General features: G+C 47.1%; 1 protein-coding gene across 1 annotated transcript; it reads left to right on the top strand.

The window, feature by feature from the left end:
- The first annotated feature begins 1,796 nt into the window (after positions 1-1,796).
- Positions 1,797-15,535, top strand: spag5 (sperm associated antigen 5). The gene is made up of 23 exons (XM_062478796.1): positions 1,797-1,880; positions 2,481-2,544; positions 2,632-2,754; positions 3,083-5,082; positions 5,351-5,543; positions 5,723-5,839; positions 5,974-6,066; positions 6,148-6,282; positions 6,556-6,675; positions 7,107-7,199; positions 7,409-7,522; positions 7,754-7,847; positions 8,014-8,161; positions 8,256-8,306; positions 8,505-8,679; positions 9,435-9,568; positions 9,729-9,897; positions 10,002-10,143; positions 10,264-10,495; positions 10,683-11,046; positions 11,334-11,408; positions 15,088-15,168; positions 15,383-15,535. Exons 2-23 carry the CDS (start codon positions 2,542-2,544, stop codon positions 15,452-15,454), a joined length of 4,728 nt encoding a protein of 1,575 aa, XP_062334780.1. The 5' UTR covers positions 1,797-1,880; positions 2,481-2,541; the 3' UTR covers positions 15,455-15,535.
- The last annotated feature ends 3,988 nt before the right edge of the window (positions 15,536-19,523 follow it).

The following is a 19,523-nucleotide window of genomic DNA, read 5'->3' as shown; positions in this document are numbered from 1 at the left end:
CGGTCTAAACTCAGACGAGGAGACAACCACCACCTCTAACCATGCTGGGCAGAAAATGTGTGGTCGAAGCCTGGCCCTTTTGAAAGCATCCAGGCAGATTTTGCAGGATGGTCCAACCAAGTACACAACACCACAGCCAAGGGGAGATGCAGTGACACTGTTGCCCTATAAGCCCCTCCCCGCGGGACTGTGGGAAAAGAGGGCAAGTTTCTACAACACCATGAAGAAACGTGAAACGAGGCCTGAGGTAAAAAAGTTATCCAATGACGCTTCAAATAAAGTAAATGAAGACTATACACCTGGAGGAGGTGAGGAAAGAGAAGGGAAAGCTCGAGGGGGTCCGAAGGTAACACCAGACCCTCCACAGGACTGGAAATTGGCCCTGAGAACGTTAAACCAGACGCTGCAACACCAGATCAGCCCGTCCTACAGACCCAGGGCCCAGGCCCGGCCCCCGGCCACAAAACCCAGGAAGAGGACCTCCCGACTGGGGCCGAGCCCTAGGGTGGAGGCTCTGCTCCGTCAGCAGAACCAGAGAGGCAGGAAGATGTCTCTTCCCGCCCTCAGCGACAGCTTGCTGAAGGAGCAGAGCGCCAACGGGGCGTTTAGGAGGCGCTGCAGTTTGGCGGTCCTACCAATGATCAGGATGGGTGTGTCGGGGGGCAGAGGGACTGTTCCACCAGGCTGGAGGGGAGGGGGGGGGGGGCGGGAGCGGCGGTACCGGGGGAGGGTGGAGGGAAACGCCTAAACCACTTGTCAGTATTCAGGAAGTGAAGAAGAAAACTTTGAAACAATCATGAATTTAGTTTTTGTGTGAAGATCTGGATCAGGGCTCTCAAGTTTCACGCAGTCGCCGTGAGACTCACGCATTTCTCATCCACCATTTCTCACGCAACACCTTCTCCCGCGGAGAAGTAAGGAATAACTTGTCCCGCTATATTCAATGAATGGACGAGAAGCAACCATACGGAAGGGAAATGTCTCGAGTTATACAGAGTTAAATGCCACCTACCAGGCAATCAGAAACACTGAGAGCCCTTTTTCATGTAATCTTACATTGCGGAAATGTTTGCTCAACGTAATTGTTACTTTCCATCACGCAAAAAGCCTGTCGTAACAGACAAAGCCGTCTGTAACTGGACATACTAACATACGTCGAATGTCTGGGGAGTCAGATGGCTGAGTGGTTAGGGAATCAGAAGGTTGTTAGTTTGATTCCCGGCTATGCCAACCAAATGACGTTGTGTCCTTGGGCAAGGCACTTCACCCTACTTGCCTCGGGGGAATGTCCCTGTACTTACTGTAAGTCGCTCTGGATAAGAGCGTCTGCTAAATGACTAAAATGTAAATGTCTGTCACATTAAACACGTTGGCTTTCTAAACTGTTCAAAATATGAGACGTCTTATGGAATTATAAAAAAATGTATTCTCACGCTAAACTTATGATAAAACTTGAGAGCTCTGAATCGAGATACACTTTTGAGGACATTTTCAGAAGATTCACATGAAATGACGAACGAATTGTGAGCATAGTGCCCTTTAAGTAAATAGCCACAGTATAGAAAGGAATCATAATTGCAATTTTAACTGGGCATGGGTAATGGTTTCTTGTTAGCTGATTGTTTGAAATCCCGTGCTTAAATATATTACAAATAAAAATGAAATTGTAATACACGTGTCTTTTTGTGTCGTCCAACTAAACATATTTCTGTGATCATTTTGTCATTACACACTTTGCTCCGCATCCGGCAGCGCGGCAGGAAATGGTTGTTGTTTGCAAGCGGAAGTGACGTTTCAGACCTACGGTAATTCAGTTTTAACCAATAAGCGGCAGTCTTTCAGTTTGAATTTACAGGCGGTTGAAGTTCACAAGCTGACAGGTTTGTTTACCTCCTTTTCATATCGTTAGCTATTTAATACATGTCTATGTTCTGTAATTATGTAAATTGTGAGAAAGTTCTGACATTCTGATAATATTCTAAGACTAAGCCAACTAGTATCTAGGAAAATATTAAGTTAGCTCAGCAATCGTTAGCTAGGCTATCTCTAACAAGAGGGTCATGAGCGTTGTACGTGCTCGTAGAGCTAATTTATTTAGTCTAGTTACATGTTCTAACTACCCAGCTTTATTGATTGATCTTCACTCGTAATTGTATACTCTAATTGTATAATTTACATGCATAGATTAGGTCAACCCTGTTCCCGAAGAGCAAGACTAGAGCTACTTTCTTGTAGGTTTTCATCAAACTTAATCCAGCGCACAGACGCTACGTGACCCTAACTGTAATTACTATAGTCTAGCTGTTTGACAAGTTAAATAATTTGTTTAAACTGAGGTTGGTGTGTGAACACAACAGTAGGGTAGATCTCCAGGAGCCGCATTAAAGAGCCCTGGCATAGAACCAACATAATTTACAGTTGCTAGCCACCGACAGAAACGCTAACGATATACGTTTGTTGCATTTGCGTCTTGGTTAAAGATTCAAAGCTTGCCTGCAACGACTCGAGATCGACAAGAGATCGACTCCTACGTTCTCAGCCATGGTAAAACTCCTAACATCACTATAACACAGTTTCGTGCACTATCCTCATCGGGCTTTACTTGAGCTGGTTGCTCTCCTCTGCTACTAGTCGTCTAGGCGTGGGGAACGAACGCCGTTGAGAAATGTGGAGAATGAGATGCACCTGCAAACCACAGCTTCAAGGCTAAGATCAGTGTCCAAGTCCAGTAGCGATGTCCAATATACTTTAATGGTAAGCGAATTAAATATGATATTTTGCTCAACTTTGTGAAAAGTTTAGGTTTTTGTTTTTCTCTCAATGCACTTTGGTTTTGTTGCACTGTAGTTTAGATGATTGTTTGTTAATGTGCACTGTGCCTGAAATGTGCTTATGATGGGGTGTGGATGACTGTTCCTTGACTGACAACCTAGTACATTTACAACGATGCACTTCCGATCCTTGATCTTCTGATATGCTGATATGCTTTCTGTATGTACTATTTGTACATGTACTACTTTCTATAAAGGCTAATAAAGATGTTAATATTTGGTCTTACCCCCTACTTTTATCCTCCCAACAGAAGGATCAGGCAGCTGCTCGTTGCCTAGCAACCCCGCTCTCGCCCCGCCCTTCAAGTGAGCTCACGTGCACACATTCTCCAGAAGTCGCTGAGAAGGCATCTACCATGGAGGACAACCATGTCAATCATCCGTGTGGACCAGGAGTCGTCACTTTCGAATCCATTGTTTGTGCCAACGATTCCTTTTCTGGACTGGGAGATATTACGTACAAATCCCTCCTGTGTGCCGGCGGGGAGGTGGACATTTCTGAAGGCACCAGCCTGGCTGCTGAGACAATGTGTTTACCTGGGGACAGGTCAGAGTGGCTCACCTGCTCCCCGTACCACCACAGTGTTCATCCTCCTGGCTTAATGGAGGAACGTGACCCTAAGCCCAGCAGTGGCCATACTGAGCACCCTTACTGTAACACAGAACAAGACATGGCCGCCTTTAACACTGACCCTCCCTCTTACAAGGACTCGGTTAACTGTCCTGATGACGATGCTTTGGAAACTAGTGAGACGAGTGAGAAGCCTCCCAGTGCCATGAGTGACGTCACCTTCAAATCATTTAGTTGCTGTGGAGGAGAGGTTGAATTGTCTGACTCCATCAGAATGGGGGAGGAGACCATCCCTTTACCCAAGGATCAGTCTTCGAATGGCCAATCGCAATGCGACATCAGTCTAAACCCAAGCATCTTATTGGATGATGAGACTCTCAGTCACGCAGATCACCCATACTGCCATTCGAGCAGTGATGGTGTCACGTCCTATATTGGCCACCCTCATATGATGAAGCCCTCTGTGGGAAACATCTCTTTGAAATCAGCAAAGGATCTTGAAGCTGTTTCCTGTCAGCTCTTCCCAGAATGCACCACACAGGAAGAAGTCATTTGTCAGCCCATCACAGATTGTGGTGACAACCCTGCGTTCACACACAGCAGCACCACACGCGCTGATGATGATGATGATGATGATGACGTTGATGATGATGAAGCAGCCGATGACCCAGACTTGCAAAGTGAAGTTGCCTCAGGAATGACCGCGGCCCGAGACAGCGCCCTGGGTTCCAGCAGAACGGGTTCTCCGTGCCTGGAACCGGGGGTAGCCCCTCCCCCAGAGACCCTGCTGGACGTGGTGAGGGAACTCCCGGGGTTCTGCTCCGTAGCCGACGCTCTGCCCCTCTCTCTCCTCAGCCCCGTGCTCAGGGCCACCCCCGTCAACCGGAGGAAGTGTGACCGGCGGTCTGTTCGGGCCCTCGCTAGAGCGATAGCAGAGGAGTCAGTTTTGGAGGTTGAGAAGATCCTCGTGGGCATCACTGAAGTAAGCTGTGTGGTCCCTGGTAACCCTGACAGCCTGTGGAACAGCATCTGCCTGGAGAGCCCAGGGCTCCATCCCCAGTTCAACTCCACCGCTCTGGGGGCCAGGTCTTCTTGCAAGCCCCTGCAAGCACCTCCGACCAGGGGGAAGGTGCTGCAAGATCACCCGGAGAACGTTCTGGAGGTGGAGCCTTCGCAGGATCATGTAGCCCCTCAGGATCAGAACACAGACACACTGGAGAAGACTGCGGATGATGAGCAGGAGGCAGGAGAGAAAAATTCTTCTGCTGCACAGCCTCCTACCCAGGAGGAGGAAGAGATGGATCTTCCTCCAGTGGAGACGAGGACAGATGGAGGAAGAACCTGCGCTCCTCTTCTTCCTCCTCCATCTCAGATGGACCAGCTGCCCCTCGGCTTCTCTCTGGTTCCTGGGCTCCCCCTCCAGCAGCAGCTCAAGCAGATGGCCCACCTCCTCATCCTGGCGTCCAACAGGGTGGGTGGGTCCACCCCCCCGGCTCCACCCCTCCCCAGGCTGGAGGAGCGCTGTGTGGGCACCAGCCCCCCCAGGCTGGAGGAGCGCTGTGTGGGCACCAGCCCCCCCAGGCTGGAGGAGCGCAGCTCCAACACCTCGGGGGTGTATGAGAGGAAGAGGGAGGTGCTGGTGTCAGACGCCTGCACTGCCACTGACTCGCTGCTCTGGAAGTGAGTACTGCTCAGACAATCTTTCTCCAAGATGCTCAATTCCCTTAATTTGAAATGTGTTTTTCATCTTGTTCATTCAAGTCTATACAGGAGTATTCACTCTCCCTCCACCATCTCTTACCCTCTCCCACCCACCCTCTCTCTCTTTCTCCCTCTCTTTCTCCCTCTCCCACCATCTCTCTCTCTCCCTCGTCCTCCATTTCTCTCCCCCTCTACCTTCTCCCTCCTCCATCTTTTTCCCTCCCCTCTGTCTCTCTACTCCCTCCAGCCCAGCCCCAGGCAGCCTGTCTGACTTCTCCAGAGCAGAGCTGGAGCAGCGACTGTCCTCCAGCCTGATCATGGTGGAGGCCCTGGCCCAGCAGCTGTCGACATCCAGGGCGCCCACCTCCCTCCACGGGGGTCCCGGCCCCTCCAGCCTGAGGGACAAGATCGTGCAGACGGACCACACCGAACTCAGACAGGTGAGGGGGGTGTGAGGTGGTTGAGCCAGTGTTGAATGTTGACATTTTGAAAGCTCCAGTTTTAGTCTCTGGACTGTTAAAATCACACACATTCATTTCTGAAGCCTCTCTGGCTCTGCCGAAATATCTTTTAGTTTTCATGCCTCACCGTGTGTGTGTGTGTGTGTGTGTGTGTGTAGACTGTAACTTACAGGGAGCTGTATGTTGCGTCCCTGGAGAGGATCAGGGATCTGGAGCAGGACCAGGCTGATCTGCAGACACTGCGGCTCAGCATGATCAACACCAGGACCTGCATGGTGAGGACACACACACACACACAACACCAGGACCTGCATGGTGAGGACACACACACACACACAACACCAGGACCTGCATGGTGAGGACACACACACCAGTACCATCAGTCACAGTGTGTGTGTTGTGTCTCCAGGCCAGCCTGAGTTCTCACAGTGAGGCAGTTCTGTCCAGCCTGCAGCAGATGCTGAATGAGGTCAAATCAGACCACCACAGCCTCCTCTCACAGGTAGGACCTGTGTGTGTGTTCTGTCCCTGTGTGTGTCCTGTCCCAGGGTGTGTGTGTGTACTCATGTGTGTCCTGTCCCAGCATGCTCAGGTGCGGAGCCTGTTTGAGCGCTGTCGTAGCAGCCAGTCCCAGATGCTGCAGAAGACCAGAGACTGTCTGCAGCAGAGGGAGGAGATGAGAGCCCAGAGGGACCAGGCCCTCTCTCAGCAGCAGGCGGTACAAATACAGCACTTCAACCACTCCGGCTTCACCTGCTCTCCAGAGCTCCACACAGAGGAGATGGGGCGGGGGGGTTTGAACATGTCTTCTTGATCTAGTCAGATGCTCTAACCACGGAGCTTTAACTGTCCTGTGTCCCATCTCTGTAGTCTGTACTTCAGCAGAGGAAATCCTCGTGTGTGTGTAGGGTTGTTATTGGTTTTCCCTCCAAACCTAATCTGGAAATGTTGGTGTGTGTGTGTGTGTGTGTGTGTGTGTGTGCGCGCGCAGGCCTTCAGTGTGGTGGAGCAGTTGAAGGTGTCGAGTTCTGACAGGATCTCAGAGCTGGAGAACAGCCTCGGCTCTATCCAGGACCTCAGAGATGCTCTGACCAGGACCTACCCTCAACAGGTACACACACACACCTACCTACCTACCCTCAACAGGTACACACACCTACCTACCCTCAACAGGTACACACACCTACCTACCTACCCTCAACAGGTACACACACCTACCTACCCTCAACTGGTACACACACACACCTACCTACCTACCCTCAACAGGTACACACACACACACCTACCTACCTACCCTCAACAGGTACACACACACACACACACACACACACACACCTACCTACCTACCCTCAACAGGTACACACACACACACACACACCTACCTACCTACCCTCAACAGGTACACCCTTTTAATCACAGGCATATTGGCTAAGCATATGAATAGAATGAATACACACTGCTTCTTCTGAGAGCATTCTTTAAGTGTGTGTGTGTGTGTGTGTGTGTGTGTGTGTGTGTGTGTGTGTTCCTCCCGCCATGCAGGTTGCACTGAACAAGGCTTATGTTGAATCCTTCAGCTCAGCATCTGAACTCTTAAGAGGAACTATGAGTGACCAAGCCAGCCTGTACCAACAGGTACACACCTCTTCTGTAGAATGGGATCAGGAATCAAATATCTGACTGGAGTTTATTTGTTGTATTTTTGTTTAAGTACTATATAGCATGAAATTCCTACATTTAACATACATGATCAAATACATTGTGATATCATTATCATCACGTCTGTGACGTTGTTCTCCAGTCAGCCTGTGTGTGTGTTTTAACGTTGAGCCTGTTCTCTCCAGCTCCAGTCAAGCAGGCGTCTCCTCCAGAAGACATTCCCTCTGCTCAGCAGCCTGAACCAGAAAACTGCTGCTGCCATCGCTGAGAGGGACCAGGCCCTGATGGAGAGAGACCAGGTCTCTAGTCTCTCTCTCTCTCTGCCCCTTGTCTGTCTTCTCTCTCTGTCTCACTCGATAGTCTGTCTCTCCGTAACTCTCTCACTAGTCTGTGTCCCTAGTCTCTCTCACGAGTCACTGTTTCTGTGTTTCTCTCTCTAGTCTTTGTGTCTGTAGGATCCTATGTTAGGACAGTGTTCTAGGCCCAGCACATCCCTAACTCTCTGTCCTGATCCCTGCTCCTGTGCCCAGACCCAGGCCTCTCTCCAGCAGAGCATGTCCAGCCTGCAGGAGAGCCAACAGCAGAACACAGACCTCCAGCTGCAGGTCACCATCATGACCTCAGGTGAGAGGCCCTCCACCCTACCCGCCACACACAGGGGGATTTGAACCTGCGACCTCTTGGTGACAATATTGTGATCCTCAGCTCCTGCCAACTATCTTTCAGTGAACTTCTTAATCGTAGTATTTAATAGTTTTTCCCTCCCCTCTCACCCTCTCCCCCTCACCAGAGATGGGTGTGCTCCGGCAGAAGCTGGGTGAGGAGGAGGAGGAGCGTGCTGGTCTGGAGAGGAAGGTGGGGGAGCTCTCTGCTACGGTCTCCTCCAGCCTGGCCTCCTACGCCTTCCTGGAGCAGGCCCTCGCCGGGGAGTCCAGCCAGTAAGGCCCTGACTCTGTGTATGCATGTGCAGTCTATTTTATAGATCTCATCAGATAGTGTGGTTCATTTGTCTGTGATGTCTTGTTCCTGTAGGTTGCAGCAGGCCCAGCAGGATGTGAAGATAGCTACTGAGCGTGTTAATGAGTGAGTAGAACTTCTCCAATAGGGACTCAGACACAACGTAAAGAGGACCTGTAGGACAAGCACATCTGAATAAAACATACATGTATTTGTTGTGATTTGTAACAGTTTCGCTTGTTTGTTGTAGTTTGGCTTTCTTAACTTGAACAGTTGTCGTAGCCTTGCCCTGACATCGTCATCCTCTTCCGTGTGTGTGTCCAGGCTGCAGGCACGGCTGCAGCACAGTGAGCAGTATGTGTGTGAGCTGGAGCGGGCCCTGCAGCACAGTGAGGAGGAGAGCAGAGGGCTCCAGGCCCTCAGCTGCAGCCAGGCCCTGCAGCTGCAGCAGCTGCCCCAGATACACACTCAGCTCTGCAGCATGAAGGAGATGAACGAGGTACACACACACACACACCCTACAAATTTGCCTTTGAAACCTTGCAACCTTGACAGTGAAAGGAAGGGGAGTAATACAGAGTAGAGTATAGTAGAGTCCTCATCAAGTCTGCCTTGCTGCATGGTAGCTTTCTAGATTATTTTACGTTTGTTGTGCGTCATAGCCAGGAAATGAAAAAAGTTGCTCAATGACAAGAAATTATATTGATCCTGCCACCAAATACAGATGAAACTAAAGTAACGAGCCTGGCTTGTAAATGTAAGAAGTAGAAAGTACAGATATTAGTAAAATACATGAATATAAATAGTAAAGTACTGATACCAGAAATTTACTTCCCATCTCTGCATATGACAAAGCTTAAGTCAAGAAGCTAACTAGAAACTGACGATGCGAACCTATCTCTAGGTCTATGCGATAAAGAACTGTTTCTGTATCTGATACGAACAAGTAACTTACCATAAGATAAACGGCCAGAGGAAGACCTTCGCGGGTCTAGTTAATGTGTGCGTGTGTGTAAATTGTTAAAGTAGGTTTAACCCTAACTGTGCTGCTTCACAACCAGTGGTTTTAGTAACGTTGGTGCCCCCCACTAATACTCTAACTTGTCAAATTGTATTAACATCCTCCTGATCCTGCTGTCGGTCCTGGGACGAAGGGTCCTGAATCTGGAGCCCTGCTCGAGCCGTACTCGCTGAACGGGCCTCCTGCCTTTGCCAAACAAATCTCACCAGATGAAGCCTCTTCTCTCTTGGCAGTTCCTGCAGATGGAGAGCGAGCTGGTGCGGCAGCAGATTGAGGAGAGCGAGGCTGCGCAGAGGGCCACTCTGCACACGCTCAGGGAGAGGAACTTCCACAGTGAGGACCTGAGGAAGGCGCTCAGCCACGCCACGTACGTTTTGATTTCATAGTCTTATAAAGGTTCTGTAGGTAGTATTATACTGTACAGTTCTCTCCTATGTTCTTGAACTGAAGTTTTTGTGTGTGCGTGCGTGTGTGTGTGTGCGTGTGTGTGTGTGCGTGTGTGTGTGCGTGCGTGCGTGTGTGTTCAGTCTGGAGCAGCAGGCGCTGCGTGCTGAGCTGCAGAGCGTGCGTGAGGCAGGCAGCAGGGTCCAGGCAGAGCAGGAAGAGCAGCAGGCTCAGACGGTCACTAACATCACCCTCCTACACCACACCCTCCGAGAACTGACCAACCAGCAGCATGCTGCCCTCACCTCCCAGGTGACACACACACATCACCCTCCTACACCACACACACACAATTAACCAAGGTTCTATCCAAGTCTGCTAAACTTGATTTAAACGTGACATGGCCGTGTCTCCAGAAACCGTCCCAGGAGCAGCCCCCTGTGCCCCAGACCACCCCTCTGTTTGAGCAGCCCTCCCCCAGCTCGTTTGTGGACAGCATCATGGTTGCCCTGGCCAGAGGGCCGGAGGAATGCCACACAGAGCCCCCTGCTGAACACAGTACGTCATTACACCTCAGACACCATCCACAGCACACATGTGGACGCTCGCTCTCTCTTTGCTTCGCTCCCTCTTCCTGTCTCACTCTGATTCCCTCCCTCTCTCTGTGTTTCTCCTCAGATGTGGGTGGGTCCCAGTCTAAGGGTCTGGGCAGTAAGAACAGCGCCTTCTCCCGGGTCCCCCTGAAGAGGAGCCAGAGGAGCGACAGAGGGGACGAGAGGGGGGAAGCGAGGGATGAAGAGGAGGAAGAGAGCGTGCTGGCTCTACTGGGAGACATGGGTAACACTGTGACTGAGCTGGCCTCTACCCTCGCTCTGCTGCACCAGCACAAAGGCTCACAGCACAACACCATGTAGGTACCCTGTGTGTGTGTGTGTGTGTGTGTGTGTGTGTGTGTGTGTGTAGTAAATCTGTAGATGCTGGATGTCTGTGTTTTGATTTAGCTGTATTCATGTACATCCATTAGAACAGTCAGGTGATCCATGTAGTGTTTGTGGAAGAGAGGCAGCTGGCTTCAATGACTGTTGCTGTTGTTTCAGCGGCGCCCTGCAGGGGGAGCTGCAGGCCCAGGCCTGCAAACACACAGAGGAAGTGTCTGAGCTGAGAGAGCAGATGAGCAGACTGAGCAGCCAGGAGGAGAAGTGGGCTGCAGCGCTGCAGGACAGAGCCCAGGAGGAGAAGACCACCATGCAGCTTCTAACTGACCTGGACGAGGCCAGAGAGCTGCTTCAGAGCCACAGGACTGAGAACACCGAGCTAAGTAAGGAAGTGTTTGAGCTTCGCCGCTCTCTCCACCAATCAGAGGTGGAGGCCCAGGCAATGAGGGAGGAACTCGGCAAAGGGGGCAGCCAATCAGCATCCTCCATGAATGCTATGGACGACAAGATCCGCCTTCTGAAAGAGGTTTGTTCGTGACAGATCACTATATTAATAAATACATGTATACACATAAATGAAGCATTAATATGGTGAGATAATGAGATGTTTCTCATTTGATCTGTGGACTGTTTAATGTAACGCGAGAAAGAAAAGATTGAGATCTCAGAAGTGAGCACACTGATCCACTAACAGCAGCTGTGGACTGTGGAAGCACATAGCTAACTGGTGTTCACTAGCTGCTACTAGACCAGGCTGGGATACACTTTCACAATGCACACACAGATGAACCTCAGCGTGGCTGTCATTCACAGGTTGAGAGACTGAGGATGAGTCTGGTGGAGGTAGAGGAGGGGCGCTCCAGGCTGCTGGATCGAGCCAAGAGACACGTGAGTTTATTTTTATATGTATATAATAATAATCAGTGTTTCCTCTAGGATTATTTTTTTTTTGCCGTGGGGGCAGGTCTGTCCGAACCCCCCCCCCAGCCGAAACAAAGTTCTTACAGTGCGTTCACACTGCAGCGTTTTTTAACGCTCTGCATCGCTTGCCTTCCCACAGTACACCACGCTCGGGGGCGTGTTAGACAAGTTAATACAGAGTTGTAGTTCTCTAAGGTCACTGTTGTAGTCATGGCCAAGCGTGCAGATTTGGGTTAATGTACTCACAATATCGATCAAAATACCACTTTTACACAACATTTATGTAAGTGCAAGATTTTACTAGTGCAAGATTACAGTAGAATACATGTTACGCCACCGGTCACTCAACCAGTCGTTTGTAGGCTGGGCTAGCGAGCTAGCAGTGGCACAGAACAGTCACGTAATGTGACGACTACATTTAAAAGTAGGCTATAAAAACACACTAGGAACAATGACGACATCGGCAACCATGCACCATGCATTATTAGTTTAATGTAATCTTTAAATTCAGGCTCGTCACATTAGTAACTTTGTTCTGAACAGAACTGGGTGTGCAGACACATACGAAAAGTTTCTCCTCCATCTTGAAATTGTCAAACCTAGAAATGTTTACCATGACGAACAGTTGCTACGTTACAAGAAACAAGAAACCAATCCGATTGGCCAACGCTAGCGTTTTCACGCTCCTCATTTACATAAAGTTGAGAAAATCCAACTTGCAACGCTCCGCTCCGCTCCGCTCGCCTTCCCACAATGCCCTACGCGAGCGTCAACGCCTGGTTTCATTGAAAATGAATTGGAAGCCGACGCCGCGCGCCGCCCGCTCCGCTGCAGTGTGAACGCACTGTAACCCTATATTTCGGAGCAGGTTAATGTAATAGTCTAATAGTAATATTGCACATATTTTCGTCCTATTTACCCTAAAGCAATAAAGTTAGGCTACTTAAAGACACCTTCCACTCATAAAGTATGTTCTAAATGGCATAAATGCTGCCAATTAATAATTGATTTAACAACTTATTGTATGGTCAGTAGCCTATAGCCCAGGGGTACTCAATTAGAAACCCAAAAGGTCCACTAACCAAATTTGTATTCAGTCCAGGGTCCGGAACAATTATGGTTTATTTTTCTGGCCCTTACCTCAGAGTTCTGGGGGTAATTTTGTTCAAAGTGTCCATGCTTTGTGTCATAGTGACCATAGCCGCGGGAACATAGGTTATTTTATCAGGGGGGACATAGCCGTTTTTCAATTGGTAAAACCTTGTCTAGTGAAGGTGATGTCTTTTTGTCTCTTAATTTTTCAGCCCACCCTTACGTTTCTTCATTGGAAATTCTCGTGCTGTCAGGGGGTGCTACAGCACTCCTAGTTCCCACGGCCATGATAGTGACGTTTCACATTAGCTACCACTATTGACAAGGGCAACCGTCTCATTAAACACATTGGTTGTGTGCTCCCCACCGGCAGCACAAATGCATACTCGTCTGAAATTAGGTCTTTTTGGAATCAACTTTTCGCCGGGTTTAGAGCACGCCATGTTTTTTGCTAAGGAAGAAACGGGTACTGTTAGCAAATCGATTAGCCTGCGTTGTTGCGAATGACACAAACAACCTGACCCACAGAGGTTGCGGCCAACTTTCAGTGAGTAAGTTGTCATGGCGATTACAGTTATTAAAGCTCCTGATTGGACCTTTGTATTGGACAAGTAAGATAGAAACCACATTTAGTTGGAACAAAAAGATGTGCCGGTTAAAATGGAAACGTTCCGTCAAAATGAATTAATTCCATAATAATATATCGGTTACAGTATAGGTCCGGGTCCGGAGAGGGAACCGCCTGGGTCCGGACCCAGACCTCGGTCCGCCAATTAGTGACCCCTGCTATAGCCTATCGATTAAGGTACTCGAAAGCATTTACACTGTCTGCTTCATTGGGTGTGCTTTTCCTTTGGCAAGGGCACAACCTTTGTTCTCTCACATATATATATTATTATTATTCTTTTTGCCCCCCTAAAACTCAGTCAATATTTGGCCTACATAGACAACCTAGGTGTCAAACGTTTCGTCCTGGTACCGATTGAGTTGCTTGTATTGGGATTTACGTTCCGTTGCACGGTTTAAGTAGAAATTACGTTTTTGTGTCGAAAAGTGAAGCTAACGGTGGCTAACTTGCTAACCACAGTCAATGACGCTACTTACGTCACTAACGTCACGAAAACTCGCGTGACTACCTCTAGCAGAATATTAGTTTAGCAGCTCGTTAACTTCTGGGAGATAGCTAGGCTAACTATAGCTTTACTGCAAGGCAGCTGCAGAAACGCCACAAGCAAAGAGGCCAGGTGACAACTATTTACTAATTTTACTTTGTGATATGACACACAATTGTGATGTGTAATGTACAATATAAGCTGATATTATTAAGGAAGTACATCTACTTTCGGAAACAGTAGTCTACTATTTCACTGAAGTATTAGCATCATGACATTAGCCTGTGTTGCCCGGGCAACACATACTACAGTGGTCTATGATGTAGCGTTATCTGTTTTCAATCGTTAAAATAAACATTCCTCACATATACATTTTCGTGTATATGATGAGGCTGCCTCTTGCAGGGGAAATGAGAAGACATCTATTTCATTCTACACTTCACTCGTATTTTCAGTTGTAAATGAGCAGCAAAAAAAAATGCTTTTAAATCTATGTCATCTTTATAAATAATAAGTATGCATTTTTATATAAAATATACAGAAATATCAGTTGTAAAAATGTCATTCAAAAACGGACCCCTGTGCAACCGACGCAAGCAAGCACACCCTACAATTTCCCCAGAAATTGTACCCTCTCTAGTTTCATCTTGATAGGCTAAGCATTCTGTAGCAAATAATAACAATAAACCCACTATTATTTAAAACTACTTCAGCATAATAATGCACCTAAAATACAAACGTGAGCAAGGGCAGCAATCACTATCGAATCAACAGACGGGCAATTTAGCTAGTAGGGGAAGAATACAAACAACGAAAATAACCAGTTAACTTAATTTTAATTTGCAAGAACTATAGACTAATACAATAACAGGCTTAAATGAACTGACAACATAAGTTATACGACTTACAGTTCTCAAGGACGCACACACGCAATCTCAACTGCGGTGTGAAGCGCGTGTCCATGCTATTCTCCGACATGCACTCTAACAATCACTGCTGATAGACGGCCTTTTGTACAGCCCTATTTCTGATACCGTGGCAGCAGAAATGTAGCTGTGGCGAGCTGCCACGCCAATATCAACATAGAGAAAACACTGATAATACATTTTATTTAAAGGCGCCTTTCTCGGCCCTCAAGGACATCGTACAGAGGTACATAAGACATTAAAAGCAGCAAAAAAATATAAAGAATACAGCAACATTAAACATGTATATCTACACTTATGTATATGTATATACACACAGTGTGTATACACATACACACACACACACACACACAGGTGGTGGGTGCCCATGGTCACCTGTTCTCCGAATGAAACAACCACTTCACTCTTACATGCCGGCTTTTCTGTGTTCATTGAAGACTCCTAAATAGCATGAAGGGTTTTCTGGGTTATTTGAAGACTCCTAAACAGCATGAAGGCTTTGTGTTGTGTCTGCAGCAAGTGGTGCATGAGGCCAACCAGAGGAAGCTGGAGAAGGAGCTTCACCTGCTGGATAACATGATCGAGGCCGTCAGGAAGGTGAGCGCTCCACCATGGATTCAGAACATGATGTGATGACTCAGGCTTCATGTCCACACAGGAAGTGTACATTTAGAATCTAGTGATGTGATATCCTGTTATACTGCATGTTAATCTACTGATGTGATCTCCTGTTATACTGCATTTTAATATAGTCATGTGATCTCCTGTTATACTGCATGTTAATATAGTCATGTGATCTCCTGTCCTGCAGACTCTGTTCTCTGTGCCGGACGTGGTACAGAACTGTGAGGAGCTTCGTAAACTGGCTGAATACCTCGGATGAAGACCTTATAACACTTCAGATAAAACCTTTTTTTTTTTTTGTGAATTGTTTATTGGAAATAATAAAAGCTGTTTTAATACGACAGAAAGGCTGTTATTCGATTTGACAGGTTGGACAGCCCTGTGCCGTGTGTCTGTTCTCCAGAAGTACAAACACCCAGTTTTGCTGCTCTGAAAGTATGATCTTCAACATTTGATTTGGTACAAATAAGTTAAGAAATTCAAGAAAACAAGAGTAGTCATCAATCAGAAGTAGTCAGGCAGAATCAATCAGTATAAAACATAAAAATAAACCTATCCTTGTATGTTGCTACTCAAGCACATTTTTTAAAAGTAATTAAGTGTCTAAACATCCAAAATAATGACATTTTGGTCAATGGTCTTGATGAAAGAAGGCTACTCCCCCAACTGTTGCATCATATAAATGTGTCCATCTCATTGGATTGCCTCCGGACATGTCAGGATCAGTGTCAAATATTTAAATTACTTGTATAGTTGAGAGAGACAAAAAGGTATTATGTTGCCTGAGGGCAACACTATCCAGTAGAGGGTTCAGAGGTGAACACCATATGGTATTTCATGTGAATGTTTGCTAATCAGATTTAGGGTGAGATATATCTGTCAGTTTCAGTCAGGGCAGGGCTTGGCGTTGGGGATGGGAACACAGCGCTCTGCCACAGCATGCATCTCCCCCACCTGGACACCTTTGTACGTCCCAGACACTGGGGTGGTATGGACTCCCGTTGGTAAACTCCTTGGAGAGTTGAGCTTTGTACGGGATGTCGAACTTGTTCGTCTTCCTTGCCATCTTCACCACACAGGAGTGGTTGGGAGGGACGATGACTTTCACAGTGAGAGAGTGAGAGACTGTCTCAGAGAGTTGCCGTTGGTGACGGTTTTGGAGTTTGAGTACTCAACACCTGCAGAGACGGAGACGAAAGGTACCGTAACCTCTATGGAGGCAGAGTCAGGCTGTTGGAGATGCTGTAGAGAGAGTCAGGCTGTTGGAGATGCTCTTCTCCCAGGAACTCTGTCTCTCTGTGCTCCCCTCCAGTTTCACCTCCTCTTCTACGTCTCTGCAGTTATAGTTCTCCACTCTCATCTGATTGAACACGGTGGGTCATCAATGTGGTACTCAATGTTATAGATCCTCACCTTGGGTTGGCCTGTTTGCAGTGTCAGAATTTCAAAAGCTAGTTGATGGATTGAATTCCTGTGCTGGTAAAATAGGTCTTTTTTTGAGTTGTCTGGGAGAATGATCGCCCCAATACTAAATAGATTTTCCCCAACAAACCTCTTTACATATGCTATACTCCCTATACTTGAAGTGACCCCATTCCTGACGTCACCTTCAAAATCCTTCCACTCCAACTGCTCCAGGTTTTGCTTGTTGTTCATTTTTGTTGTTTGTTTTTGTCAATTCCATACATGGAGCTGAAGCAGAATGGGCCTAAGGAAGGGTTGTAGTAGCCACTGAACCAAACACCTCCATACTTATTGGGTGCACAGATGTAGTCCTCTCGTCCTATTCCAGGTATGTGTACCTTCACAGCCCCCCGAGGCAGAGAGACAGACCATTCCACCCATTTCTAGAACAAGTTAGCCTTGGGGTCGAGGCAAACTAAATGAATTGATGGGGTCTGACCCATCGTCCGACGCTCGTGCTTCTACCGTGGTCACGAGTGTCTTGGTGACGTTTGTAGTGACAGTTTTGTTGTAAATCTTCGGGTACTCGTCATTGTCCTCAACAAGGATGCTCTGCAGCAGAAAAGCACAGATGACCAAGGCTGGCAGGTGCAAGGTTTGCTTCTTCACTCACTCATTCACCTCACACACATCCACTCACCTTGAACTCGTTGACCAGTATGTCAAACTCTGAGGATATTTTCTTTTTCTCATTGCATGTGTGAAAGCAGAACGGGCCTTTGGAGGGGTTGTAGAAGCCAGTGGTCATGTTGCAGCCAGTACGAGGAACACAGATGTAGTTCTATTCTCCTGTTCCATTGATGTTGACCTTCACAGCCATCTGAGGCAGAGAGCCAGACCATTCCACCCTATTCAGGGACATGTCACCCTTAGGGTAATGGAAGCGAGGAGGAACTGGGCTTTGACCCATCAGCAGGGGAGGCTGTGTTGCTTCTACCGTGGTCTCCACTGTCTTGGTGACGGTTTGAGTGACAGTCTCGTTGGAAAGCTTTGGGTACCCATCATCGTCCTCAGCAAGGATGCTCTGCAGCAGAAAAGCACAGATGAACAAGGCTGGCAGGTTCATGTTTAGTTTCTTCATTTCTCTGATAAATGTCTGTTTCTCTCCAGAGAGACTGTCACTTTTATGGCATTTTAGGACATTGCCTTGTAAATGATATACTGATAAACAAATAGTCTGTGAACAGTGTTCCCTGGTTGGTTCCTAGAGTTATTTACACTTACTGTCCTTATTGAACCTCAGATACACTAGCCTGGTTAAAAATGTATGATCGGCATACAGTATCCTAGCCTGGTCCTAACCAGACTCTCGTACATTTCATTTGTACAGAGTCTGGGCTCGCTCCATTGACAAGCGTTAACTTCTGTATATTCGGCAGCGTTGCCACAACGGACCGAATGGCTTCGCTCGCATCTTTCTCGGCCGCCATTACGGAACTACAACACAAACTAGCGCACGACATCATCGTCATCGTTCTCAGCCACTCCCTCTGTTCGCTGATTGGACAGGTAGAAAATTAACTGGAGACATCTGACTTGCGTACCTCATGCCCAGACCTAGTACAGAAGCAAAATCAAAATTGAGCGGAAGTACGTAGGAGGGCAGAGCCAGGCTAACAGTATCCTACCATTAATAGGACAATGTTGCTAGATTTGTTGACAGGCTATCCACCTTGTTCAACTTACTGGGCTCGGATAGCATTCTTTTAACAGACATTTCCTCAGAAATGTTTGTGCACTCCATAATGTCAAAATCAATAGTGTTCAGTCCACCATCTTCATAATCTTTTAGAATGTCACCTTACGTAATTACATTTGTTTTATTACAACATTTTTGCTAAGATTGCCAACAAATAGCTTGGGTAAACAACTCTTTACACAATTTGGAAGAATTATACTTTCTAATGTCTCTGAGCCAGTTATTCATAATTAACTTACATTTATCTAGATTGCTATCAAAGTTGATATTTACTAAGTCTTCTAAATTCAAAGATATCAAGTTAAATGAATGAATGAAGGAATCATGTAGACTAATATTCAGTGAAATTCTGATTGAATGGTTTTCACATTTCAGCTTTGATACATTAACAAATGTAGCCTACTAAGCAAGTAAATAAATAGTCTGAATATTTATGCAGGCTATATAGGCCTAAATAATAGTTTAACACGTTATTTCGGTAGAGGACGTATAAACCAGGCTTCACTCACACACACTCACTCAACTTACTCTCATCTCACTCACTCTCACATTCACTCTCACACTCAGTCGCTTACTATTGACCCAGCAGCAACTCAATACTAACACTAGATGGTGCTCATGAGCCCCCGATGATGCAGGTGGATGACCAGGGTGTACAGCGGGGTTGGGGTTAACTCATTAGCAGGTCTTCTATCACAGAGACACAGAAACACACTCCACATTAGCAGGTCTTCTATCACAGAGACACAGAAACACACTCCACATTAGCAGGTATTCTATCACAGAGACACACAGAAACACACTCCACATTAGCAGGTATTCTATCACAGAGACACACAGAAACACACTCCACATTAGCAGGTCTTCTATCACAGAGACACAGAAACACACTCCACATGATGATGTCATGAACACAACTGCATTCCACATCATATCCAGTAAATTCTAGTTAGGAAACATTTGTGCTGCTTTTGTGAAGTTTTATGTATCCTGTATTGGAACCTTCTGACACTAATATGTGGATCTGTTTATTCATTTGACTGCATTGTGTAAAAGGAAAGTTTTGAAAGGAATGACAAAAAACAGGTATTTACTCATCACCTTGGTTCTGCTGACTGGTTTCAGAGAACAAGTCTGTAATTGACGTTTGTGGGAGTTTCTTTAA

This window comes from Osmerus eperlanus, chromosome 14, assembly GCF_963692335.1.
Source record: "Osmerus eperlanus chromosome 14, fOsmEpe2.1, whole genome shotgun sequence".
Lineage (NCBI taxonomy): Eukaryota > Metazoa > Chordata > Actinopteri > Osmeriformes > Osmeridae > Osmerus > Osmerus eperlanus.
This window is presented reverse-complemented; position numbering and strand designations above follow the sequence as displayed.

Bases quoted from the DNA above. Each gene is read 5' to 3' on its own strand.
- spag5 (XM_062478796.1), top strand. The intron at 6,067-6,147 runs GTAGGACCTGTG...GTCCTGTCCCAG, and splicing joins ACCACAGCCTCCTCTCACAG to CATGCTCAGGTGCGGAGCCT. The intron at 6,283-6,555 runs GTACAAATACAG...GTGCGCGCGCAG, and splicing joins CCCTCTCTCAGCAGCAGGCG to GCCTTCAGTGTGGTGGAGCA.